Source organism: Stegostoma tigrinum, chromosome 8 (assembly GCF_030684315.1).
Source record: "Stegostoma tigrinum isolate sSteTig4 chromosome 8, sSteTig4.hap1, whole genome shotgun sequence".
NCBI lineage: Eukaryota > Metazoa > Chordata > Chondrichthyes > Orectolobiformes > Stegostomatidae > Stegostoma > Stegostoma tigrinum.
In genome coordinates this window covers 61,931,577-61,958,670 of record NC_081361.1, presented here as the reverse complement: position 1 = coordinate 61,958,670, position 27,094 = coordinate 61,931,577, and the positions used below count along the sequence as shown (strand labels likewise).

Here is a 27,094-nt window from a genome sequence, read left to right as displayed (position 1 = left end):
GAGATTATAACTGGGGTGGGAGAGGTCTTTGATGATGTTGGCTGCCTTTCTGAGGCAGCGAGAAGTGAAGATGGAGTTAATGGATGGAAGGTTGGCTTGCATGATGAACTAGGCTGTGTTCACAGTTCTGTAGCTTCTCATGCTCCTGGGCAAAGCAGTTGCTGTACCAGATGGTGATGCATCCAGATAGAATGCTTTCAAAAGTGCATCTGTAAAAGTTGGTGAGAGTCCTTTAAATTTGGGTTGGATGGAGATAAGGTGATATGGGCGAAGAAAATACAGGAAACTGTTGCAATTCGCTTTTTCTGTATTTCAGCTCAGTATTTACTGTGAGAAAGACATGGAAGCTAGCAAACTCAGGGAAATAAATATTAATGTCTTGAAATCAGTCCACACTACAGATGATAAGATGCTGGAGGTCTTAGAAAACATCAAGGTAGATAAATCTCCTAGACCTGAAGAAGTGTATGGGTGAGGTGCCTGAAGACTGGAAGATGATGAATCCTGTGCCTTTATTTAAGAAAGGCTGCAAGGTAAAGCCAGGGAACTATAGGCGAGTCTGACATTAGCAGTAGGTAAGTTGTTGGAGGTGATTCTGAGAAACAGGTTTTATATGCCCTTGGAGAGGCATGGACTGATTAGGGATAGTCAGCATGGCTTTGTGCATGGGGAATCATGTTTCACAAACTTGACTAAATTTTTTGAGTACGTGACCAAGAAGATGGCTGAAGGCAGAGTGGTAGATGTGGACTTTAATAATAAGTACCTGAGAATACAGGTACAAACCTTTGGGAAGGTTTTGTATGGTAGACTGGTCAGTAACATTAGATCACATGGGATTCAGGGCAAACTTGCCAATTGGATACAAAACTGTCTTGATGGCAAGACACAGAGAGTGTTGGTGTACGGTTAATTTTCGACTGGAGGTCTGTGACTAGCGGTGTTCCACAGAGATCAGTGCTGTGTTCATTGTTGTTTGTCATGTATATAAATGATTTGGATGAGAATACAGGAAGCATGGTTAGAAAGTTTGTAGATGACACTAAAATTGGTGATATAGTTGACAATGAGGAAAGCTATCTTAGATTACGAACAGAGCGTGGTCAATATGCTAATGGGCTGAGGTGTGGCAGATGGAGTTTAATTTAGATAAATATGAGGTGTTGCATTTTGGTAAGACAAACAAGGACAGAACCTATAGAGTTAATGGTAGAGCCCTGGGGAGTGCTATAGAACAAAGAGACCTAGGGGGTCAGGTACTTAACGCACAGGAAGTTGCATCACAGTAAACAGGAGGGTAAAGAAAGCGTTTGACGTGCTTGCTTTCATTGCTCAGGCCATTAATTATAGGAGGTGGGACATCATGTTGCAGTTGTACAGGACATTGATAAGGTCACTTTTTGAGTACTGCATACAGTTCTGGTTGTCCTGCTATAAGAAGAATATTATTAAATTGGAGAGGATGAAGAAACGATTTAAAAGGATGTTGCCAGGACTGAATGGTTTGAGTTATAACAAGAGGGTGGATAGGCTGGGATTTCTTTTCCCTGGAGCATGGGAGTTTAAGGGGTAACCTTACAGACTAGAGGGCATAATTTTAAGGTGAGAGGAGAAAGATTTAAAAGAGACTTGAGGGCAACCTTTTCTACACAGAGGGTAGTTCGTATGTGGAATGAACTGCCAGGGAATGTGGTAGATGCAGGTACAGTTACAACAATTAAACGACAGGTACATGGATAAGAAAGTTATGGAAGGAAATGGGCCAAATGCAGGCAAATGGGACTAGTTTAGTTTCGGAAACTTGGTCGGCATGATGAGTTGGACTGAAAGGCCTGTTTTCGTTCTGCATGATTCTATGGCTCTATTTAGTATAATCTTTGGGGATCCAGGCCACACTCCTTGGTTTGAATCACCATGGCTTTTGCAGTTGGAATCAAATGAAGTAATGAGTCCCTGTCAGACTTAGGACAGAGGAACATCCAATGCACTGTATTGGGCTGTTGGGCCCATGAGCAAGCACTACTATAACTGAAGTGTTGGAACTTGGTCAATGGAAGCTTGAAGTCTGTGTTTATAACTTTAGGAATGAAGCTTGGTTCCAAGAAAATTATCACATTTACTTCACCAAAAAAGTGTATAACGGACGACTGATCATGGTTTCATTATAATCCTGAATCCTTGCCTTGAAATAACAAGACAGTGAGCCTAAACAGTGAGTTACATCTCCAAATTTGGTGAGTTGGGTTGTGAACATGGCCTGTTTTATATCCTTAGAACAGGTATGTCTCAGAGGACTTCCTGTTGGGAATCAAAAACAGAAGCATAGCTGTCTGAAAAATCTGAAAGCTTCACACTGGCCTTCCAGCCTTCTGGCTGCTGTTACAGCAAAGCATGCAAAACAATGGTAAAAATACGTATCTTAATTAAACCTTTATGAGAATTATGAAACAGCAATCAATTGTAAAACCTTACTTAAAATGGATGCTATATTGCTGGTGGGCAGTTAAGATTTAAATCATAAACATTTCAGCTTTTTATTTTACACAAGATCAATTTTATTTGGAAGTGATGACCAAATTAATATAAATATCATTAACATAATTAAGTCAGTTCAAGATGTTAGTTTTATTTTAAAATCTACATGAAAAAGAAGTCAACTAAAATGTATGTTTGTTATTACCTGAATCTCTGAGCCTGATGATGCAGTGGCCCAGGATAACGTCTGCTGGGTGACTGATACAGCTGTGAGAGTAGTGCTTGGTTTGTTTTCTGGCTGGGATTATTGGCAAATTTCACAGTTATTGGTTCTGTAGCACTGGAAGGTTTCTGCCCATTAAGTCCCTTGATTGCTTCCTCTGCTTCTATTCGTTTATCAAAACGAATGAATCCAACTCCTCTAGAAACACCTGAAAGACATTTTAGATGAATAGTTTTTTTGTGCATATTGATCATACTGCAGATGTTAAAAAAAGAAAAAGAACCATTTTGTTTTGGGTTCTTCAGATCAAAAATCATAAACTAACAGCAACAATTGTTCTCTAAATCATCATTGGAGCTCAGGAGATGCTGCATTTGCCTCTAAGTGCCCATTTGCCTGAGTGGTAACATTAAAGGGGGCAAAATAAGTAAAATACAGTCTCATTGTTAAAATACATACTGTGAAAGTCAGTTGGACTCTGCCCTGATATGAGATCTGCAGACATTAAATGGGAAAACAAAAACAAAATATTGTAGGGATACTGGAGATTTGAAATGAAAACAGAATTTATTGGAGAAACTCAGCAGGTCTGGTAGCATCCGTGGAGAGAGAATCAGAGTTAACGTTTTGAGTCCAATATGGTTTTTCTTTTGGATTCACAACGTTAAGTGGGACTGTGATGGGATAAAGTGAGTAAGTCTGTGTTAAGGGGAGGTGATGGTCTACTAGTATTATCGCTTCACTATTAATCCACATATCCAGGTAATATTCTGCAAGCCTGGGTTTGAATCCTGTCACGGTGGAATTTGAATTCGATAAAAGTGTACTGATTGCCATGAAACAACTGTCAGGGGAAAAAACCCCAACTAGATCACTACTATCTACCAGCCTTACCTGGTCTGGCCTACATGTCACTCCAGACCCACAGCAATGTGGTTGACTCTCAACTGCCATCTGGGCTATTAGGGATGAGCAATGAATGAGTGATGCCCTCATCCTGTGAATGAGTTTAAAAAGAACACTTGAACTGGCGCTGGTGAATGAATGGTAAATTCTTGCCAAGATATATGTCACACCTCTTCATCACTCTGAGTTTATGTCTTGTTTATTAGCTCAATATTCAAAAGACTCACTTATCTCAAAGGGCCATGGGTGAAAAATTCCATAGTACAAGCTCAGGGAGTGACATAAGCTGTATTACCAACTTTGATCTAGGTAAAATAAACATAAAAGTTGAATTTTTGCATCCTAGTGGTGGTAGATTTGGAGGCAGGCAACCAATAAGGGGGGATTATGTGACCCAACTGGCATTTTTCCTACTGTGTGTGGAGGCCACCAACTCAGAGCTGCAAGTTCCATGCACCAATGCCAGGGCTAAATTGCCTGTTGTGTTTAGGGATGTGTAGATTAGATGGGTTACAGGTAAAAGATAGGAGTTGGGTGTGGATGGGATGCTCTGAGGACCACTGGGCTGAAGGGCCTGTATCCATACTGTAGGGGTTCAATGATTAAGCAGGTAATCTGGTTTACATAGAACATAGAACATAACAGCACAGTACAGGCCCTTCGGCCCTCGATATTGTGCCGACCTGTCATACCGATCTGAAGCCCATCTCACCTACACTATTCCATGTACGTCCATATGCTTGTCCAATGATGACTTAAATGTACTTAAAATTGCCGAATCTACTACCATTGCAGGCAAAGCATTCCATTCCCTTACTATTGGCTAGCACGAGGGGTCATAGTTTTAAGCTGGTTGGTGGAAAGTATAGAGGGGATGTCAGAGGCAGGTTCTTTACGCAGAGAGTTGTGAGAGCATGGAATGCGTTGCCAGCAGCAGTTGTGGAAGCAAGGTCATTGGGGTCATTTAAGAGACTGCTGGACATGTATATGGTCACAGAAATTTGAGGGTGCATACATGAGGATCAATGGTCGGCACAACATTGTGGGCTGAAGGTGCCTGTTCTGTGCTGTACTGTTCTATGTTCTATGTTCTATTCTCTGAGTAAAGAAACTGTCCGATATCTTTCACCCCTCTATTTAAAGCTATGCCCCCTCGTGCTCGCCGTCACCATCCTAGGAAAAAGGCGCTCCCTATCCACCCTATCTAACCCTCTGATGATCTTACATGTCTCAATTAAGTCACTTCTCAACCTTCTTCTCTCTAACGAAAACAGCCTCAAGTCCCTCAGCCTTTCCTCATAAGACCTTCCCTCCTTACCAGGCAACATCCTAGTAAATCTCCTCTGCACCCTTTCCAAAGCTTCCACATCCTTCTTATAATGCAGTGACCAGAACTGTACGCAATACTCCAAGTGCGGCTGCACCAGAGCTTTGTACAGCTGCAGCATAACCTCATGGTTCCGGAACTTGATCCCTCTATTAATAAAAGCTAAAACACTACATACCTTCTTAACAGCCCTGTCAACCTGGGTGGCAACTTTCAAGGATCTGTGTACATGGACACCGAGATTTCTCTGTTCATCTACACTACCAAGAATCTTACCATTAGCCCAGTACTTTGCATTCCGGTTACTCCTACCAAAGTGCATCACCTCACACTTGTCCGCAATAAACTCCATTTGCTACCTCTCAGCCCAGCTCTGCAGCTTATCTATGTCTCTCTGTAACCTACAGCATCCTTTGTCACTATCCACAACTCCACCGACCTTAGTGTTGTCTGCAAATTTACTAACACATCCTTCTACGCCCTCATCCAGGTCATTTATAAAAATGACAAACAGCAGTGGACCCAACACCGACCCTTGCGGTACACCACTAGTAACTGGTCTCCAGGATGAACATTTCGCATCAACTACCACCCTCTGTCTTCTTTCAGCAAGCCAATTTCTGATCAAAACTGCTATATCTCCCACAATCCCATTCCTCCGCATTTTGTACGATAGCCTACTGTGGGGAACCTTATTGAACGCCTTGTTGAAATTCATATACACCACATCAACTGGTTTACTCTCATCTACCTGTTTGCTCACCTTCTCAAAGAACTCAATAACGTTCGTGAGGCATGACCTACCCTTCACAAAACTATGCTGACTATCCCTAATCAAATTATTCTTTTCTAGATGATTATAATTCCTATTTCTTATAACCTTTTCCAACACTTTACCAACAACTGAAGTAAGGCTCACTGGTCTATAATTACCAGGGTTGGCTCTACTCCCCTTATTGAACAGGGGAAACACATTTGCTATCCCCCAGTCTTCTGGCACTATTCCTGTAGACAATGACGAGTTAAAGATCAATGCCAAAGGCTCGGAAATTTCCTCCCTGGCTTCCCAGACGATCCTAGGATAAATCCCATCCAGCCCAGGGGACCTATCTGTTTTCACACTCTGTAGGATTTCTAACACCTCTTCCTTGTGTTTCTGAAGACATGATTCAGGGATCTGATTAGGTGGATGGAACAGTACAATACACACCTGCAAGGGTCTCCTTCATTGTGGTGGTCTGCTGTGTATTCTACAATGTGGCCCTCCAGACAGGTCTGGTCATTGATGAGGGCGCGGCCTTGAAGGATACAGCTCATCAATGGAATTAGAGCAGTACATAATGGAAGTAAAGAAAGAAGAGGAGGAAAGGATGCAGAACATCAAAGCTGCTCTAACTATGCAAGGAGGTGGCCAGGTTCGGTGCAGGGTTCGAGGATTTCATCAAGTTTTAGTTGAACTTTTCTACCCCAACATGAATGGGATTGTAGGAAATTCAGTTTGAACTTACAGTGCTAAAGCATCCACTGACAGTACAGCTTGGAAAATGCTTAAAAAAAAACTTACTGCCACATGGAGCATCTCTGGTCACAAGTTTTACTGTCACATGGATGAATAGTTGATTTCTTTCACCATTTTATACCTCTTTGCTTGTCTTGTCATTTAGATAAGGAGGCTCACATATCTGGCTTATGGTGCTTAAAGGAAAACAGTACACAGTTACAGGAAGAAGACATATGAGTATTACCTCAGTGCTCTTTGTGATTTAGTGCCTCCATGCTCAGCCACTTCTCCATAATGATCCCCCTGTGACCTCAGATGACTTGGAGAAAACTTGGTCATGGCTGACCTACCTGCAGCTGAGGTTGTTTAATGGTTGTCTACGTTGTGAAGATGCCATTCGGGGCATCTCCTGAGGCTGTTACATCTGAATCATTGTAGGAACAGGCTCTGTCATCAGTTTCTGCTTCAAATAGGCTCCCTCTATTAGTGAGGCCAAGGAGGCTAAAGATAACAATGAGAGGAGGCTTCCTCATTCTTTTCTGTGACATCCTCAGGTCTTGACTGGGAATTTGGGTAGCTGAGCAGAACACCAGCTGGGATGAAAAAATAGCAAGTGCTGGAGAAACTCGGCAGGTCTGGCAGCATCTGTTAGCCAGAAACAGAATTAATGTTTTAAGTCCACTTGAGCCACTGGTTGAGTCACATTAGCTCTGTTTCTCTCTTCACAGATGCTGCCAGGTTTGCTGAGTTTCTCAAGCACTTTCTGCTTTTGTTTCAGATTTTCAGCATCTGTTTGTGCCAGATATAATACAACTGAAATTCCCTTCAGACATCCCCAAGCCACCAACAACACTGACTGGTCCAGCTACAAAGTTTGGCATGCATCCTTTGCACATCATTGCACGTTGGAAAGGTGTTGGTCTAGTGGCATTATCACTTGACGATCAATCCAGATACTCAGCCAATGTCCCAGGGAACTAGGTTTGAATCCCCCCAAGGCAGATGGTGGAATCTGAATTAAATAAAAAGAATCAGGAATTAAGAATCTACTGCTGATCACAAAATCATTGTCAATTGTCGGAAAAATCCATCTCATTCTCTAAAATCCTTCAGGGAAGGAAATCTGCCATCCTCATTTGATCTGGCCTAGATGTGACTCCAGATCCACAGCAATGTGGTTGGCTCTGAATTGGCCGAGCAAGCCACACAGTTGTACTAATCGCTACAAAGTTTCAAAAGAAATGAAACCGGATAGAACACCTGGCACCGACCTAGGCACCGGATAAAACAACAGCAGAAATAGCTCTGTCAACCTTGCAAAGTCGTTCTCATTAACTTCTGGGCGCTAGTGTCAAAACTGGGGGAGCAGTCTCACAGATTAGACAAGCAACAGCCTGACATAGTCACACTCATGGAATCATTTCTTATAATGTCCCAGACATCATCATCACTATCTCTGGATATGTCCTGTGCGGACCTCAGACTACATGAAGTCTTGTTGCTTCAGGTTAAACATTGGCAAGGAAACCTCCTGCTGACTATCACATACTATCCTCCCTCAGCTAATAAATCAGCACTCCTCCATCTTGAACAATACTGAGGATGGCAAGGGCCCAAATTGAGCTCTGGGCGGGGGATTTCAATGTCCACCACCGAAAGTGGTTTGGTGGCAGTACTCTTTATCGAGCTGGTCAGGTCCTAAAGCACACAGCTGCTAGGCTGGATCTGCAGCAGGTGGTGAGGCAACATCAAGTGGGAAAAACATACTTGACCTTATCCTTACCAATCTGCCAGCTGCAGATGCATCTGTCCATAACAATATGGGTAAGAGCAATCACTGTACAATCCTTGTGGAGATGAAGTCCCACCTTCATATTGAGAATGACCTCCATCGTGTTGTGTAGCACTATCACCATGCTAAATAGGACAGACTTCAAACAGACCTAGCAAGGCAAGACTGGGCATACATAACGCGCTGTGGGCCATCATCAGCAGCAGAATTGTACTCCAGAACAATCTGTATCCTCATGGACTGATATATTCCCCACTCAACCATTACCAGCAAGCCAGGGATCAACCTTGGTTTAATAGATTGTCCAGGAGGGTATGTCAGGGGCAGTACCAGGCATTTCTGAAGATGAAGTGTCAACCTGGTAAAGCTACCAAACAGGACTACTTTTTGCACCAAACAGCATAAGCAGCAAGTGACAGACAGAGCTAAGTGATTCCACGGCCAACGGATCAGATCTAAGCTCTGCAGTCCTGCCACATCTAGTTGTGAATGGTGGTGGACAATTAAACAACTCTCTGGAGGAGAAAACTCCACAAATATCCCTATCCTCAATAAAAACCGAAGGAACCGCGGATGCTATAAATCAGGAACAAAGGCTTAACAGATCTAGCAGCATCTGTGAAGAAAAAATCAGAGTTAACATTTCAGGTCAGTTCTGAGGAAGGGTCACCGGACCCGAAACGTTAACTCTGATTTTTTCTTTATAGATGCTGCCAGACCTGCTAAGTTTTTCCAACAACTTCTGCTTTTGTCCCCTTAGGAAGATGGTTGTGGTTGTTGGAGATCAGTTATCTCATGTCCAGGACATCTCTGCAGGAGTTCCTCAGGGTCATGTTCTAGTCCAAACCATCTTCAGCTGCTTCATCAATGATCTTCCCTCCATCATAATGTCAGAAGGGAGGATGTTCACCATTGATTGCACAGTGTTCAGCACCATTTGGCTCCTCAGATACTGAAGCAGTCCATGTTCAAATGCTACAAGATCTGGACAATATCCAGGCTTGGGCTGACAAGTGTTAGACCAGAGGCACCACGCAAATGCCAGGCTACAACCATCACTAATAACAGACAATCTAACCCTTGACATTCAATAGTCTTACTATCACTGAATCCTCTACTATTAACATCTCAGGGGTTATCATTGACCAGGAACTCAATTGGATTCACCACGCAGTTGCTGCAAGAGCAGGTCAGAGGCTAGGAATACTGCAGCAAGTAACACAGCTCCTGACTTCCCAAAGCCTACCCATTATCTACAAAGCACAAATAAGAACTGTGATGGAATATTCAACACTTGCCTAGATGAGTGCAGCCCCAATAAAACTCAAGAAGTTTGACATCATCCAGGACAAAGCATCCTGCTTGATTAGTACAACATCCGTAGGTATCCACTCCCTCCTCCACTGATGCTATGTAGCAGCAAGTGTATACTATTTACAAGCTGCACTGCAGAAATTCACCTAAGATCCTCAAACACCACCTTCCAAACTCACAAACACTTCTATCTAGAAAGACAAGGGCATCAGACATATGGGAACACCATCACCTTCAAGTTCCCCTCCAAGCCACTCACCATCTTGACTTGTAAACATATCAGTGTTCCTTCACTGTCCCTGGCTCAGAATCCCAGAATTCCCTCCTTGATGGTATTATGGGTTAATCCACAGCAGGTGACCCAAGTGGTTCAAGAAGGAAGCTCACTACCAGCTTCTCAAGGGCAACTAAGGATCGGCAATGCATGGTGGTCAGCTAGCAACGCCCACATCCCATAAATGAATAAAGAAAATTCCTGCATGAATTCCAAGAACTGCCTCATGGCCCTCCATGATTTTAGACACTCTCTCACTGGAAGGGCTCATGTGCTCAAAACCTGAACCATGGTGGCACTAATTGCATGATCAGACTCCTTAATTTAAAGGAATTCTGACACATGACAGCACATCTGCTGCTGCTGTTGGTCTAGGTACAGCCTTCTTTCTAATGACTGCTGAGACCCTGCACTGGTGTCCAATTTGATCAAGGATGTGACTGTCCTCCATCATCCATGGGTCCCTCCCATAACTGCAATTGCTGTGGCACGTCCTCTTGTGATCAGCATCATGATCTTTAGCAATGCCACCCTACCTGCACATAAAGACTAAAAAGGGGATTGTATCCGCACTGAAGGATCATGTGATTATAAAGGTATGACAGTGCTTCTTTGGTGCTTCACTGCTGTGGCTCTTAACCTAGTGATGGTTAGGGCAATATTTACCAGGATGTTGACAGATTTGAAAGGTTTATGTTAGAAAGAAAGGCTGGATAGGCTGGGACTTTTATTACTGCAGTGTAGGAGGTAGAGAGGTCGCCTGTTAGAAGTTTATGAAATAATGAAAAGTATAGGTGGGGTTAATAATAGTTGTCTTCTCTCATGAGGGGCGATTTCAAGACTAGGGGCCACATTTTTAAGATGACAGGAGAAAGATTTAAAAAAGACAGGAGAAAATTTTTTTTACACAACAGTGGCTCACATGTGGAATGAACTTCCTGAGGAAGTGGTGGATGTGGGCACAATTACAACGTTTAAAAGACATTTGGATAGATACATGAATAGGAAAGGTTTGGAGGGATATGGGCCACGAGCAGTGGGACTAGTTTAGTTTGCGATGATGTTCAGCATGCACTGGAGAGACCGAAGGGTCTGTTTCATAGTGCTCTATGACTACCAAAAAGCAATACATCACATTTATCCCAATTCAACTCCATCTGCCAATTTTCAGTCCATTGACCCATTTGATCAAGATCCCTTTGTAATCTTAGATAACCTTTTTCACTGTCTACAATGCTACCAATTTGCGTCATCTGCAAATTTACTAACCATGTCTTCTATACTCTGATCCAAATCATTTATATACATGACAAACAAAAGAGGACCCAGAACTGATCCCTGTAGGACACCGCTCGTGACAGGCCTTCAGTCCAAAAAAAACCCTCCATCATCACTCTCCATCTCCTGTCATCAAGCCAATTATGTATCAAATTGGCAAGTTCACACTGATCCCATGTGGCCGAACTTTATTAATTGGTTTACCATGTAGAACCTTGTCGAAGGCTTTACTAAAGTCCAAGCGAACAATGTCTACTGTTCTGCCCCCATAATTTTTTTGGTAACTTAATCTTAATGTACTTGTAGAATCTCTTTGGATCATTCTCAACCTTATCTGCCACTGCTTTCTTTGATTTCCTGATTTCTTCCTTATTATTGATGCCGATTAAGAGATTCTTTATATTGATTAAGAGATTCAACTGAACCAAGTTGTCGATATCTAAAATACAATTTTCTTTTATTCTTGACTAGAACCTCAATATCTTTATTCATGCATTCTTTCTTAATTTTAATCAGCCTTACCTTTCTATCTAACAGGAACATAATGCCTCTGAACTCTTACCGTCACACTCTTGAAACCCTTCTACTTGTCAGACATCCTTTTAGCTGCAAACAGTCTACTCGATCAACTATTGAAAGTTATTGTCTCAAAGCAGTAAAATTTGCCTTACTCCAATTAAAAAAATAAACTTTTATGGAAAGCTTATCTCTTTCCATAATCATTCTGAAACTAATAGAATTATGTTTGCTAGACCAAAAGTGTTCCCCTACTTTTACTTCAGTCACTTGACCTGCCTTATTGCCCGAAAGTTCAAGTTTTGCTCCTTCTCTAGTAGAAGCATCCATGTACCGATAAAGAAAACTTTCTTGAATATATTTGACCCTTGACTGTTGGGGGATTTACAGTACAATCTCTTTCCTTTCTAATTTCTATTTTCTACCCATATATTTTCACCGAATGATTTTTCAGAAATGTCTTCTCTAGTTGCAGCAATGGTGTATTCTTTAATCAAAAATGCAGGGTGATACAGTGGCACAAGGTTTAGAACTGCTGCCTCACAGCACCAGGGACCTAGGTTCGATTTCAGCCTCTGTGCAGGCTTCCAGTGTCTATGCAGGCTTCCACCAGTTCTGGTTTCATCCCACTGTCCAAAGATGTGCAGGTTAGGTGGATTGGCCATCCTAAGTTGCCCATTAGTGTTCAGGGATGTGTTGGTTAGGTGCGTTAGCCATGAAAGATGTGGAGTTACAGGGAAAGGGTAGGGGGATGAAGCTTCATGGGCTGTTTTTTGGAGAATTGGTGTGGACTTGTTGGGTCGAATGGTCTGTTTCTACACTGTAGGGGTTCTATGATCTTATGCCACTCCCCTTCCTTGTCATCCCTGTGCTTGACGCATGAACTGTATGTATGCCCAACCACTTTGAATAGGCATTAAGCACATGAAAGGACTGGCACAATTGATGTGTAATTGAGTCCAGAGTTTGCCCAGCAATTCCTATGGATGTGGAGGAGCTGCTGGCAGTAATTTTTCCCTTTGGAGCAAGCCCAGGCTGCCAGTAAAGTGGCTACGTTTTCGTCCAATCCTGGTCACCAGACATAACGTCTTGCTAACATCTTCAATTTGGAAACCCCTGGATGACTCTGGTGGGGTTCAGCCAGTATCTGGCGGTGACCTTAGCTCCGTACAATCACTCTTGCTCCCCATAATAATATGTCTCAATGGTGATCTGGTCTCACTTGGTCCAGACAGGTTTCAATTCTGGCTGTAATGGCCCTTTTGCTTCCCCCATCACCACTAGCTGTTTCAGTTCTGCCTGGACAGAATCTTTTTGTGTCCATAGTCTGACATCGTCAGAGGTGACCAGAAGGGCATCCAGAAAATTTACAACCAGAACGGCCCCGTCCAGTGGCAACACCACTGGTGGTGTATTCACCAGGGGGTGGTGGGACAAGGCAACTGTGTTTGCCACTTGGCCTCCTGGATGGTGTTCCAACTTGTAATTGTATGTACTCAGAATATGAGCCCACCACTGAATTCAACCTGAAGCTTTGGGCAGCTCAACTCTGTCTTCTTTAAGCAGCCCTAAGAGGTTGATTGCGGTCTGAAAATATTACAAATTTACATCTGTAAAGGTATTGGTGGGACTTTCTCACATAAAAGTTGACTGCCAAACCTTCCTTATCTATTGGAAATCTCTGTTCACCACCAGCCAAAATCCGGGAAGCACATATGATTGGGCATTCCTCTTCATTGGGCCACCTGTGAAGCAACAGTACCCCAAGAAAGTACGGGAAGCTATCAGCGATCAGCACCAAATCTCACTTGGGATTATAGTGTGCCGACACCTTAGACAGTGATGGCTACTTCTTCACTTCCCTTAAGGTTACATCTCGGTTAGATATCACTTTCAGGGCTGACCCTTTTTCAAAAGCAAGTATAAGAGTGCTGGGCTGGATGCCAGGTTATGTACGAATTTTCCATAATAGTTCACCAATCCAAAGAAAGACCTAAGCTCTGGTACAGGTGTGGGAGCCAAGGCACCTTTGATTGCCCTCAAGTCATCTTCCAAAGGGTGTAAGCCGGTCCTTTTGACTGTAGCTCAAGTAGATTATTTAGGGCTCCTGGAACACACACTTTTCCCTCCTAAGGTGACTCTTGCCTTGCAGGCACATTTAAGCACTGTGTCCAAGTTCTCCAAAAGCTCTTTATTGGTCTTCCTAGTTATTAGCATGTCATCCAGATAAATGCTGATCTGGGGTAGGCCTTGTAAAACATTCTCCATTGTCGGCTGGAAAATGGCACAGGCTGATGATACTCCAAAAGACAGGCAGGCATATTGGCATAAACCCTGTTGGGTGTTAATTGTAGCATATCTCTGGGAATCCTCATCTAACCACAGTTGCAGGTATTCATGGCTCATGTCCAGCTTCGTGAAGGACAGACAGCCACGCTCCCACCGCCAATTTTGCGTATATATCCTCAATACAAGGGATTGGGCATTTATACAGCCGCGAGAAGTGGTTTACGATTTGTTTGAAATGCCTTTAAAGATGAACTGATCCATCGGGCTTCACAATCAGTATGACCGACGCTGCTCATTCTGCAAACTCTACCGGTTTTATGATCCATTCGTTTTCCTGCCTCGTGATTTTTGTCTTTTCTTTTGCGGGTAAAGCAAATGGCAGTAGATGGAATTGTTTCTCAACATGTATGGTGGCCTTAGCCCCTTTGATAGTCCCTAAACCTCCCTGAAAAACTTCTGGGTATTTAATTAGAACTCCACTCAGGCAGCCATTTTCTAATCAAAAAAATGTTCAGTCAATCAAGTTGAATTTTTCTCAGCTAATTTCACCCCAACAAGCTTGGGCCTGAGCTTTTTACTAAAATCAGTGGTAACTGAACGAGCTGCTTCTCATAAGAGACCAGACTCAAAGTTGTACCCTTAAGCTGTAGGGGTTTCCTGGTATAGGTTCCCAGCCTGGCTGAGGTCTTACGTAAACTTAAGGGACGGAGTCCAGACAGAATTTTGGTAAAGACTAGTTCTGTAAACACTGATACAGCCACTTTAGTATCGACATTATATTAGGGTTGCATGACCATTTAACTGGACATTTATTTTGATTGGTTCTGATTTGCATGTTGCAAAGCAACTCAACTGTTCCAAACCAGTTGTAGGTGGATTATCCAGGGTGTGCGCTCTCCTCGAAAAACTGTCTATGAGCACTCTTACTCAATTCAGGCATAGTAGGGCTCTTTTGCTGTCTCAAGTCTGCACATTGGACATTGGCAAGAACTACAATGGCCTGCTGCCTAGATATTTGAGACAATCTTAACAGTTTGGCCGAGGCTTGGTTTTGCTTTGGACTTTTGCTGTGGGCTGACTTAGGGTCCCGCTGTTCAGAAAATGCCCTAAGTGAGGCAAGTATTCCCCATGCACAGTTGGCCTGATAGGTATGTCCACGTCCATCAGCATACCCTGTAACTCAAACTCCACTTGCCACATTTTCTAACAACAAAGTCAGTTGTAGTGCCTGTTTGAAATCCAGTTGGACTTCAAATAGTAGGTGCTTTTGCATGGTCACATCATTAGTCCCATGTACCAGGCGGTCTCTCAGCATCTCACTTAGGCTCAACCAAAATCACACGCCCCTGCCAATGGTTCAAATCTTGTCAAAAATCTCAATATGGATTCCTTTGGTTCTCAAACTGTCAAGTAAAACCAAAAGTGTCTCAGAATTACAGGAGGCTTGGGGTTACAATGTTCCTTAGCTAAATGTGTCAACTCTTGTTAAGTTTTAGCATCTGGTGCCTCCAGGAAAGTTAGGCTCCTTATATCTGAAAAACTTGCGGGTCCGCACACTGTCTGGAGAATCACTCGTTGCTATTCAACTGCCCCAATGTCATTTGCTGTAAAAAGATGCATTCCTTCCACATACTGGGCCCTAGTCTTCAACAGCAGGATTGAATGAGTCAAGCTTTCCAAACAGCAGCATACTGCCAGAAATGCTGACCCCAATAAAAAGACAACTGTTGCAAGCGCATCTCTAAAGGAATGCATTTTCCTGTCGCCATTGAAATAACTCCACAAAGGCAGATATCCCGTCACCAAGTCACCTTGTATTTATACACACATAGTACATGACACTGACCTAGCTATCACAGAGCCAGCTCCTGGAGTGAGCAGAACCCCTAACACTTCAATTTATATCTGTCAACCAGGGTTCCCTGATCGAAGCTATTGATGGTTCAATCAGGAAACTCATATTCAATGAGATCCATCTGGTTGACACCATTCCAATCACGACAGTTGCTCCAAAAATAGATCATCAAAATTCCCCACACTGTATTTTATCTGCGATCTATCTGCCCACTCCATCAACCTTTGGGCTTCTACACTGTCCTCCTCACAGGTTATAATGCTGTCAAGTTTCATGTCATCCTCAAACTTTAAAATTGTCCCAATTTACCAAGATCAAGATCATTGATGTGCATTGGGAAAAGCAAGTGACCCAATACAACCTCTGGGGAAGTCGAATTAAGACACTACTCCAGTCTAAAAGATATTGATTGACTATTAGCCTCTTGTTTCCATTGGAACATAAGAACTAGAAGCAGGGGTAGGCCATCTGGTCCCCTGAGCCTGCCCCACCATTTAATAAGATCATGGCTGATCTTTGACACTCAGCTCCACTTAACCACCCACTCACCAAAACCCTTAATTCCTTTACTGTTCAAAAATGTATCCAGCCTTGCCTTAAAAACATTCAGTGAGGTAGCTTCAACCGCTTCACTGGGCAGGGAATTCCACAGATTCACAACCCTTTGGGTGAAGAAGTTCCTCCTACCTTAGTCCTACATCTGCTTCCCTTTATTTTGGGGCGATGCCCTCTAGTCCTAATTTCACCTGCTAGCAGAAACAACCGCCCTGCCTCCACTTTATCTATTCCCTTCATAATCTTATATGTTTCTATAAGATCTCCCCTCATTCTTCTGAATTTCGATGAGTGCCAGCCCAGTGTACTCACTGTCTCCTCATAATTCAACCCTCTCAACTCTGGAATCAACCGAGTGAATCTCCCCTGCCCCTGCCCCCCCCCCCCCCCCCAGTGCTAGCATATCCCTTCTCAAGTAAGGAGACCAAAACTGCACACAGTACTCCAGGTGTGGCCTCACCAGGACCAGATACAGCTGCAGCGTAGACTCCCTGTTTTTAAACTCCATTCCTCTAGCAATGACAAACAAAATTCCATTTGCCTTTTTAATCACTTGCTGCACCGGCAATCCCATCTTCAGCGATTCATGCATAGGACACCCAAGTACCTTTGCACAGCAGCGTGCTGTAATTTTTTAACCATTTAAAACATAGTCCATTTTGCTGTAATTCCTACCAAAAGAATGACCTCACAGTTATCAACATTGTACTCCATCTGCCAGACCTTTGCCCACTCACTTAGACTATCAAAATCCCTCTGCAGACTTTCAGAGTCTTCTGCACGCGTTGGTCTACCACTCACCTTACTGTCATCTGCAAATTTTGACACACCACGCTTAGTCCCCAACTCCACATCATCTACGTAAATTGTAAACAACTGAGGTCCCAACACTGATCCCTGAGGCGCACCACTAGCCACTGACCACCAACCAGAAAAACACCCATTTACCCCTACTCTTTGCTTTCTACTGGTCAACCAATCCTCTATCCATGCCAATACATTACCTGTAATACCATGCAACTTTATCTTATTTAGTAGCATTTGGTGTGGCACCTTGTCAAATGCCTTCTGGAAATCCAGATACACAATATCCACAGGTTCCCCATTTTCCACCATGCAAGTAATGTCCTCAAGGAATTTCACCAAATTAGTTAAACATGATCTACCCTTCATGAACCCATGCTGCGTGTTCCTAATGGGCCAATTTATATTTTGATGTCTTGCTATTTCTTCCTTAACGATAGAGTCAAGCATTTTCTCCAATACCGAAGTTAAGCTAACTCGCCGAAAGTTACCTACTTTTTGTCTACTTCCTTTTTCAAACAGTGGTGTCACATTGGCTGTTTTCCAATCTGTGGGAACCACCCCAGAATCCAGTGAATTTTGGTACATAATTACTAGTGCATTTGCTATTTCCCCTATCACCCCTTTTAGTACCCAGGGATGCATTTCATCAGGGCCAAGAGACTTGTGTATCTTTAGCCCCATTAGCTTGCACAGCACTGCCTCCTTAGTGATAATCGTTTCTAGGTCCTCATCTGCTATAACCTTCTTGCTATTGGTTTTCGGCATGTTATTTGTGTCTTCCCCCGTGAAGACCGACATGAAATAACTGTTTAATGTCTCGGCTATTTCCTCATTCCCAGTTATTAAATTGGCCTTCTCATCCTCGAAAGGACCAATGTTTACCTTCATCACTCTTTTACGATTTACATATTTATTGAAACTTTTGCTGCCTGTTTTTATATTCTGAGCTAGTTTACTCTCATAATCTACTTACCTTTCTTCATAACTTTTTTTGTGGCTTTCTGCTAGCCTTTAAAGATTTCCCAGTCTACTAGTTTCCACTACTCTTTGCTTTATCGTATGTTTTTTTTTCAATCTGATACTTTCCTTCATTTCCTTAGACATCCATGGCTGGCTCTCTCTTTTCCCATAGTTCTTCCTTATCACTGGAATATACTTCTGCTGAGCACTGTGAAAAATCATTTTGGAAGTCCTCCACTGTTCCTCAATTGACCCACCATAAGGTTTTTGGTCCCATTCTATGTTAGCTAACTCCTTCTTCATTCCTTCATAGTCTCCTTTGTTTAAGCACAGTGTGATTGCTCCTTCCAAGTGGATCCCTAACTGTGAGATAATTAATTACACACGACTAGATCTAGGACAGCTTGCTCCCTTGTAGGTTCCATTACATATTGTTCAGGGAAACGATCGCGGATGCATTTTATGAACGCCTCCTCAAGGCTACCATGACTGACCTGGTTTGACCAATCGATATGCAGATTAAAATCCCCCATGATAATTGCTGTACCATTTTTACATGCATTAGCTATTTCTATATTTATTGCCCACCCACCACGATGTTGTTATTTGGTGGCCTATAGACCACACCTATCAGTGATTTCTTCTCCTTGCTATTCCTAATTTCCACCCAAAGATTCAATTTTGTTCAGTAGAACCTATATCATCTCTCACTACTGCCCTGATATCATCCTTAAAAATCAGAGCAACACCACCTCCCTTACCTTCCTGTCTGTCCTTCTGAAAAGTTTGATGCCCCTGGATATTTAACTCCCAGTCATGACCACCCTTCAATGATGTCTCTGTTACGGCCACTAAATCATACCCATTTGCCATGATTTGCACCATCAACTCATCCATCTTGTTTCAAATGCTCCGAGCATTCAGATAAAGTGCCCTTATGCAAGTTTTTGCACCTTGTTTTTGGGTCCTATCACCTCCATTACAAACAACAGTTGAGTTCTCCTTTCCTTTAACTTTTTTCCGAATTTTCAAAGGAGTTGAAGCTTTCTCGTTACCTTCTAACCTGCAGCTTTGCCTTACATTAATTGTTATTCTCCCTCTGCGCACACTTCTCCCTTACCCCTGTTTACTAGTTTAAAATCCAATTGACCACACTATTTACCCTTTTCTCCAGAACACTGGGCCCGGCCCAGTTCAGGTGGAGTCCATTCCAGCGGTATAGATCTCTCCTGTTCCAGAACTGTTGCCAGTGCCCCATGGAAAGGAGACTATCTTTCCCACACCACTCTTTTAGCTACATGTTTACTTCCCTGATCATCGCCACCCCCCACCACCCCATGCCAATTTGCACGTGGCTTGGGCAGCAATCCAGAAATTATGACCCTTGAAGACTTGCTTTATAATTTTGTTCCTAGCTTTTCATAATCCCAAAACAGGTCTTTTTTCCTAGTCCCGCCTATGTTGTTCGTACCTACGTGGACCACAATAACTGGATCCTCCCCTTCCCTCTCTAGTCTCCTCTCAAGCCAGTCAGAGATGTCTCGCACCCTGGCACCAGGCAGACAACACACCATGTGGGATTCTCTATCCTGCTTGCAAAGGATACTGTCTATCCCCCTGATGATGGAATCCCCTAGAATTACAATCTGTGTTTTAGCTTCCCCTCTCTTGAATGGCCTCCTGGGTCATGGTGCCATGGTCAGTTGACCCATCAGCAGCCCTGTTCCTCATCCACACAGGGAGCAAGTGCCTCAGACCTGTGGGACAATATCAAGGGCTGCAGCTCCTGTGTTCCTGTCTGCAGGGTCCCTCTACCTGCCTTCCTCGCAGTCACACACTGTTGTCCCTGCCCCCCAAATGAATTAACATTAGTTAATCTACCAGGTGTGACTGCCTCCAGGAACACAGTATCCAGGTACTTCTCCCCCTCCCGGATGTGCCGCAGTGTTTGGAGTTAGGATTCCAGCTCATCAATTTTGAGCTGGAGCTCCTCAAGCAACCAACACTTGTTGCAACACTTACTCAACTAATTTTGTATTCAAATTGCTACCAGCCCTTTTACTCCATGAGCTATAACCTTGCTCACAAGTCTGTGCTGTGACACTGTCCTGACTGTCTTTTCAAAGTCCACGCGCACCACATCAACACATTACTTTCATCAATCCTTTCTGTTATCTTTTCTGAAAACTTCAGCAAGTTAGTTAAACATAATTTCTGTTTAGAAATCTGTGTTGGCTCAACATAACAAAACCACCTATTTCCCTGTGATTATTATTTCTGTCACAAATAATTGTTTCCAGACACCTCCCCACTACTGAAGTTAAATTGATTGATCTATAATTGTTGGGCTTGTCCTCGAAAACTTTTGTGAACAAGTGTGTATTCTCCAAAATTCACCAGTCCTTTGGTGTCTCCTCTGAGTCTAGGGAAGACTGGAAGGTTTTGGTTAGTGACTCTGCACTTTCCATTCTCATTTTTTTTCAACATCTTTGGATGCATCTCATCTCGTCCTGATGTCTTGTCAACGTTAAGTATTGACAATCCATCCAACATTTCCTCCCTATCTGAAAGCATGGCCTTGGTAGATTGACTTCTTTGGTAAAATCTGATGCAAAGTATTCACTTAATACCTTAGCCATGCCCTATGACTGCGTGTATAAATTCATTAATCGGTCCCTAATTAGTCCAAACCTCCTTTCACCAACCTTGGCCGCCTGTCTTTTTTCATAGACCCTCTTCACTTCTCTCATATATTTTTGTAATATACTATCAATCTCAATCATGTCTTCTACCTGTCGTAAGCACAATTCTTCCTCTCTGTCTTGATTTCTATTTATATTTCATCTGGGGAATGCTTAATTTGTTTGCCCAACCATTCCATTTCGAGGAAATATACCTTGACTGTTTCCAAGCCATTTCCTTTTAAATCTTGAGTAATCATTAATTTAGATAGGCTGCTAATGATTCTATCTGCTTTTGTAGTTTCAATATCCTTGATAGGTTTGTCTTTACTACAGTTTTAAAGCCAACAAATGGTTTGCTAAGCTTAACACCATGAAACATGCTACCACCTTACAGTTATTCACATTAAACCTCATCATTGTCAAATTTTGGCTTATTGACCTAAACTAATCATGTCCTTTTTAAGTTTCTTATATTTTCATTGCAATTACTTTGCCACCAATTTTAGCATCAGCTGCAAATTTGGCAATAGTATTTTCTATCCCTACATCCAAATTACTAATATGGATTTAAATTGTTGGGGCCCAAGGACCGAAATCCACTACTGGAATCTTGCCAACCAGAAAATGAACCATTTAGCCCGACTATCTGCTTTCTGTTGTTTTGCCAATCTTCTATCCAAGCTAATAAGTTATCCCAACCCCATGTGATCTTACTTAGTGTATTCACCTGTTCTGTGGCATCTCATCAAATGCGTTCTGCTAGTCCAGATCTAGTACATCTAAAGGATCCCCATTATCCAAAATTCAACATTCTATTTTACTAAATGCGAATAAATAAGAAAATATCAGTGATGTGCAAATGATATGGACTAGAAATTTCTTACACTTCATTCTTAAGTGGGTCTAATTTGTCCTCAACTGATGATCCATAAACTAGAGCCAGAGAATGTGTATATTGCAGACACGGGCAAGTGCTAATTTACCTTCTTTCTTTTTGCACAGTGTGTGGTTGTTTAAAATTCTGTATACTGACCAAGCATTGTAAGTTAAAGAGTCAAAATTTGCACAGTATTTGTGGGAAGTTTTGAATTGCTGCACAGATTACAGGCCACCACTGGCTAATGCTACTTACAGTCTCTCAATGCATCTCTCTCAAATCAGATGAGTCAGGTTGTGGATTTTATTGTAATGTCTTGATGCAGTGTAATCTCATCTTCAGGTCCTGTCCAAAAAATATTTTTTTAAAAGAGTCCATTGGCTAATTTTCCTAAAGGAATTGATTGCAATTGCTTTTGGTAAACTACTTCAGGATTTTGAGCCCCATCAAGAACAGGCGAAAATTTAAAATAGCCACACTGGCCATCTCAGAAGGAGAGACTGGTGAAACTTTCTAACCAGTCGCTAACTGGTCAAAGACAAGGTGGAGCCATTTTTAAAGTATGTAATAGTGGCCTTCCAGGTGGAATCAACATCATCAGTGAGATAAGGAAGCTGTTCTTGACTTTCCGAGTGCTGGAGCACTGACAGACTGCCTTGTAGTGGGATTTCCCAGACCTGCCTCTATGTAGTGGAGTGCAGTGTCATTTCTTAAAATTTGATTGAAAATGTTGAATACTGAGCTTTTCATTTCAAAGTACCAATTCCCTTTCTCACTCTCGAGCAAGCCTGAATGGCCCTTCAGCTTCAAAGATTAATCCATCCTCATTACTTAGACAAGTCAGGTAGGGGAGGACTCACAATGAGTCACCATTTTCCCACAGGGCAAATTTAGGAACACTGACCTTTTCCCCTTGACCCTAATCTTGTCCATTGCTAGGTAAAATGAGCCTAACATTGTTGGCAAGTAAGTGATAGGCTACATGCCTAATAGTGAATTTTCCTCATTTGCATTTTGACACAGCATGCCTTTCTGTGTGTATATATAATGTGACTAGTTTAACCCTCTGCAAATTTTCTTTTTGTGGATGGCAAAGGGGAAGGGATCTGTACATCTAAGTCTTATGTCGAACTCACCCCCTGTCCTTTCTGGTGATGTTTATGTCATGAATAGTAGTACATGAATCTTTGAGAAATAATATTCAGCCACATTCAACTTCTACCTGTGACAACAACTTATATTTATATTGTGCTATAGAAATAGTAAAATGTTTCAAGGTGCTTCACAGGAGCATTATAAATCGAGGTGTGCTATTGAATGATCTAAGGAAGTATTATGTTTGATAAGCAAAAGCTTGGTCAAAGAGGTAGGTTTTAAGATGTTCCAAAGGACATAAGAGAGGTGGAAAGGCAGAAAGGTGTGGGGATGGGGGAGGGGGGGGGGGATGGGGGCGGGGGTGGGGGCGGGTATACCAAAGCTTCAGATTTAGGCAACTGAAAGGGTTGCCGAGGGAAAGTGATTAAAGTTCTACAGTGGTTCCTAAAATCAGGGATGCACAAAAGACCATAATTTGAACAGCATATAGACCATCAGAGGGTTGCAGGGCCATAAGAAAAGACAAAGATAGGGAGGGGAAGGCCACTTTGGGATTTGAACGCAAAAATGAAAATTTTAAAATCAAGGTGTTGTTGATTGAAAGGCAATTCAAATCTGTGAACGAAGTGGTGCTAGAGGCACCAAAGATGTTGTGAGCTAAGGCACAGGCATCAAACTTTGTATGACCTTCAGCTTACAGAGCAGAGGATGTTGGAGACAGGGAACATCGGAACAAGAGTAGATCAAACAGCCTATTGAGCATTCAATGAGATCATAATTGATCTGTGGCTTAATTCCATGAACCTGCCTTTGGCCCATAAACCTTAATAACTTTGCTTAACAAAAAAAATCTCTCTGATTTAAAATTAACAACAAATCTAGCATCCACTGCTATTTGTGGAAGGGAGCTTCAAACATCTACCACGCTCTGCATGTAAAAATGCATCTCTCCTGAATGGTCTGGTCCTAAATTCCCAGGCTACCCTCCCAGTTGTATAATTCCCAACCAGTAGAAATAATTTATTTTTATCTACCCTGTCTTTTCCTGTTAATTTCTTGAAGACTTTTAATGAGATCATCGTTTAATCTTCCAAATTCCTGAGAAAACAGGTCCAATCAATTCATGATAACAAAGTGCGAAGCTGGATGAACACAGCAGGCCAAGCAGCATCAGAGGAGCGCATAAGCTGACGTTTCGGGCCTAGACCCTTCATCTGATGTGCTCCTAAGATGCTGCTTGGCCTGCTGTGTTCATCCAGCTTCACAGTTTGTTATCTTGGATTCTCCAGCATCTGCAGTTTCCATTATCTCTGATCCAATCAATTCGTACAAGCTCTCTTCATGACTTAACCCCTGAAGACCAGGTCTAATAGAATATCCATCATAGGAACAAGCCCTTCAGCCCACCATGTCTGTGCTGACAATGGTTGGACAAGATATGTTAACTAGTTGTAAATAAGAGAAACAGTTGCTCCGGTGTTTCCCACTTATTGAATGCTGAATACAGGCATCTCGTGGTCAGTTGCAGGTGTGTCAGAAAATGAGAATGCAAACTGTGCACAGAATCTGGGTTAAGGTGTAAAAACGTATCGATGTAAACATGCAGTTTGTATTCAGCCCTTGACAATATTGTGCATACATATCAGTCACCTTATGGTGCTCTGAAAAAATGTAGCTCAGTGCAAAATGAATCCAAAAATACCTGTAAAACTTAATGCGTGAAAATTCATGAGTTAAGTTGCCATTTACAAAAGAAAGCTCAATAAAAATCAAAGATTTCTATTCAAGACATTTTTTTGAGATAATTCTGTTCCTTGAAAGAATTAATATCGTCATAACATTTTAAATGGTCATCTGGAATAGTGGATCCAAATGCATGAAAAATCATGGAAAATGTTAAAGGAGGGGAGAGCAAAGGTTATTAACTTTCCAGAGCAAATAATAGGACAGAAAGTATGGAAATGGTCAGGAATCTAACTTCAGGCACAACAGATACGGGGGCAATTATGAGAAGGAGGCAGTCAATGCAGGACTGAAGGTGTTGTACTTAAAAGCACGCAGTACATGAAACAGGGTAAATGAGCTTGTAGCGCAAATTTAAATTGGTGAGTATGATGTTGTGGGTATCATATGATGTGGCTGCAAGGGAATCAGGGCTGAGCATTAAATATCCAAGGCCACACATCCTATCAAAAGGGCAGGCAGATGTGCAGAGTGGGCAGGGACACTTTGTTAGTAGGAAATGAAATTAAATCGATATAGAGTTAGAAGGCGTGGATTTTATGTGGACAAAGTTGAAGAACCGCAAATGAGAAGGCTCTAATGGGTGGTTTCAATGACGTCCTTACATTAGTCAGGATGTGGGGAAGAAAATAAAAAAGGAAATAGAAGAGACATGTAAGAAAGGCACTATTATAATAATCATGTGGTGCTTCAATATGGAGGTGGACTGGAAAAATCAGGTTGGTAACAGATGTCAAGAAGAGGAATTTGTGGAATCTCTAAGAGATGGTTTATTGGAGCAACTTGTGGTCTGGCCCAGCAGGGAACAGGCAACAATGGATTTGGTAATGTGTAATGAGGCAGACTTGATTAGGGACCTTCAGGTGAAGGAATCCAAGGGGCAATGACCATAATATGATTGAACTCACTCTACTGTTTGAGAAGAAGAAGCTGGAACCAGATGTAACAGTATTACAATCGGGTAAAGACAACTACAAAGACATGAGGAAGGAGCTGGCCAGAGTTGATTGGAAGGCAGCCTAGCAGTGAAGTTGGTGAGGCAGTGTTGGCAAGAGTTTCTGGAGGTAATTCTAGAGACAAAGCAGAAATCCTAAGGAAGAAAAAAAATTAAGTGTAGCATGGCTGACAAAGGAAGTCAGAGACAGCATAAAAGCAAAAGGAAAAGCATACAATGTGGTGACGATTATTGGGAAGTCAGAGGGTTGGGAAGCCTTTAAAAACCAGTTGAGGATAAATACTTAAGCAAATGGGGGGAGTAAATAAAATACGAGAATAAGCTAGAGAGTGATATGAAAGAAGATTGCAAGACTGCTTTTAGATATCTAAACGGTAAGACAGAAGCAAGAGTAGGTCTTGGACCACTAGCAAATAAGGCTGGAGATGTTGTAATGGGAACAAAGATATGGTGGAGGAGCCGAGTAGGTATTTTGCATAAATTTTCACAGTGGAAGACATCAGCAACATAGCAGAATTATGAGACAGTCATGGGGTTGAAGTGATTATAGTGGCCATCGTTAAGGACAACATCCCAGAGTTCTGAAGAAGATGGATGAGGAGAATGTAGAGGCATTGGTGCTGATCTTTCAGGAATCACTGGATTTAGGGAGGATCCAACAGGACTTGAAAATGGCTAATGTAATAGCCCCTGTTTAAGAAAGGGAGGCAGAAGACAGGAAACAATAGGCCTGACTTTGGTTGTTGGTAATACTTTAACAACCTATTATTAAGGATAAGATTGTGTGCACTTGGAAGTGCATGGTACAATAGGGCTGAGTCTGCATAACTCTATCAAGAGGAGGTCATGTCTGACAAATTTGTTAGAATTCTTTGAGGAAGGAACAAGCAAGTTAGAAAAAAGACAGCTAGTGGTCATGATCCATTTGGATTTTCAATAGGAAATAAAATAAGAATGTGTTAGGGGTAACGTACTGACATGGATAGAGGGTTGGCTAACTGGCAGACGGCAGAATGTAGGGTTAAAGGGGTCTTTGTCAGGATGGCAGCTGATGATTAGTAGAGTTCCACAGGGACCACAATTATTCATGTTACATATTAACAATCTGTACGAAAGAACTGACGGCATTGTTGATAAGTTTTCAGGTGATACAAAGATTGATGGAAGGACAGGTAGTTTTGAGGAAGTGGGGAGACTGCAGAAGGACTTGGATAGGCAAGGAGAACAGGCAAAGAAGTGGTGGATGGATTACAATTTCAGAACTTGTTATACACTTTGGTGGGAAGAACAGAAGTGTAGACTATTTTCTAAGTGGGGAAAGGCTTCAGGAATCTGAAGCACAAAGGGACTTGGGAGTCCTAGTTCAGGATTCTCTCCAGGTTAACATGCAGATTCATTTGGCATTTAGGAAGAGAAATGCAATGTCAGCATTCATTTCAAGAGGACTAGAAAACTACAGCAGAAATGCTCTGCTGAAACCATGTAGTAGTCTGGTCAGACCAATTTGAATATTGTGTTTTGGGCCTCAGCACAGATGAGTCAGACCAATGAGTCTGTTTCTGTGCTGCATGAATCTATGACTCTTTGGCATATGCGCTAGTGTTGGATGAGTCCAAAGGAGGTTTACAAGAAGTAGCAATTTTCACAGTGGAAGACATCAGCAACATA

The 27,094-nt window shown here is 42.2% G+C and overlaps 1 protein-coding gene across 7 annotated transcripts in view; it reads right to left on the bottom strand.

Moving 5' to 3' along the window:
* The window catches only part of elavl4 (ELAV like neuron-specific RNA binding protein 4), a 122,726-nt gene that overhangs the window by 31,890 nt on the left and 63,742 nt on the right, over positions 1 to 27,094 (bottom strand). For all 7 annotated transcript variants that reach the window (XM_048539615.1, XM_048539619.1, XM_048539616.1 and 4 more), the window contains one exon: positions 2,681 to 2,906. In XM_048539615.1, coding sequence (XP_048395572.1) covers positions 2,681 to 2,906 — 226 coding nt within the window. The remainder of the gene's footprint in view (positions 1 to 2,680; positions 2,907 to 27,094) is intronic.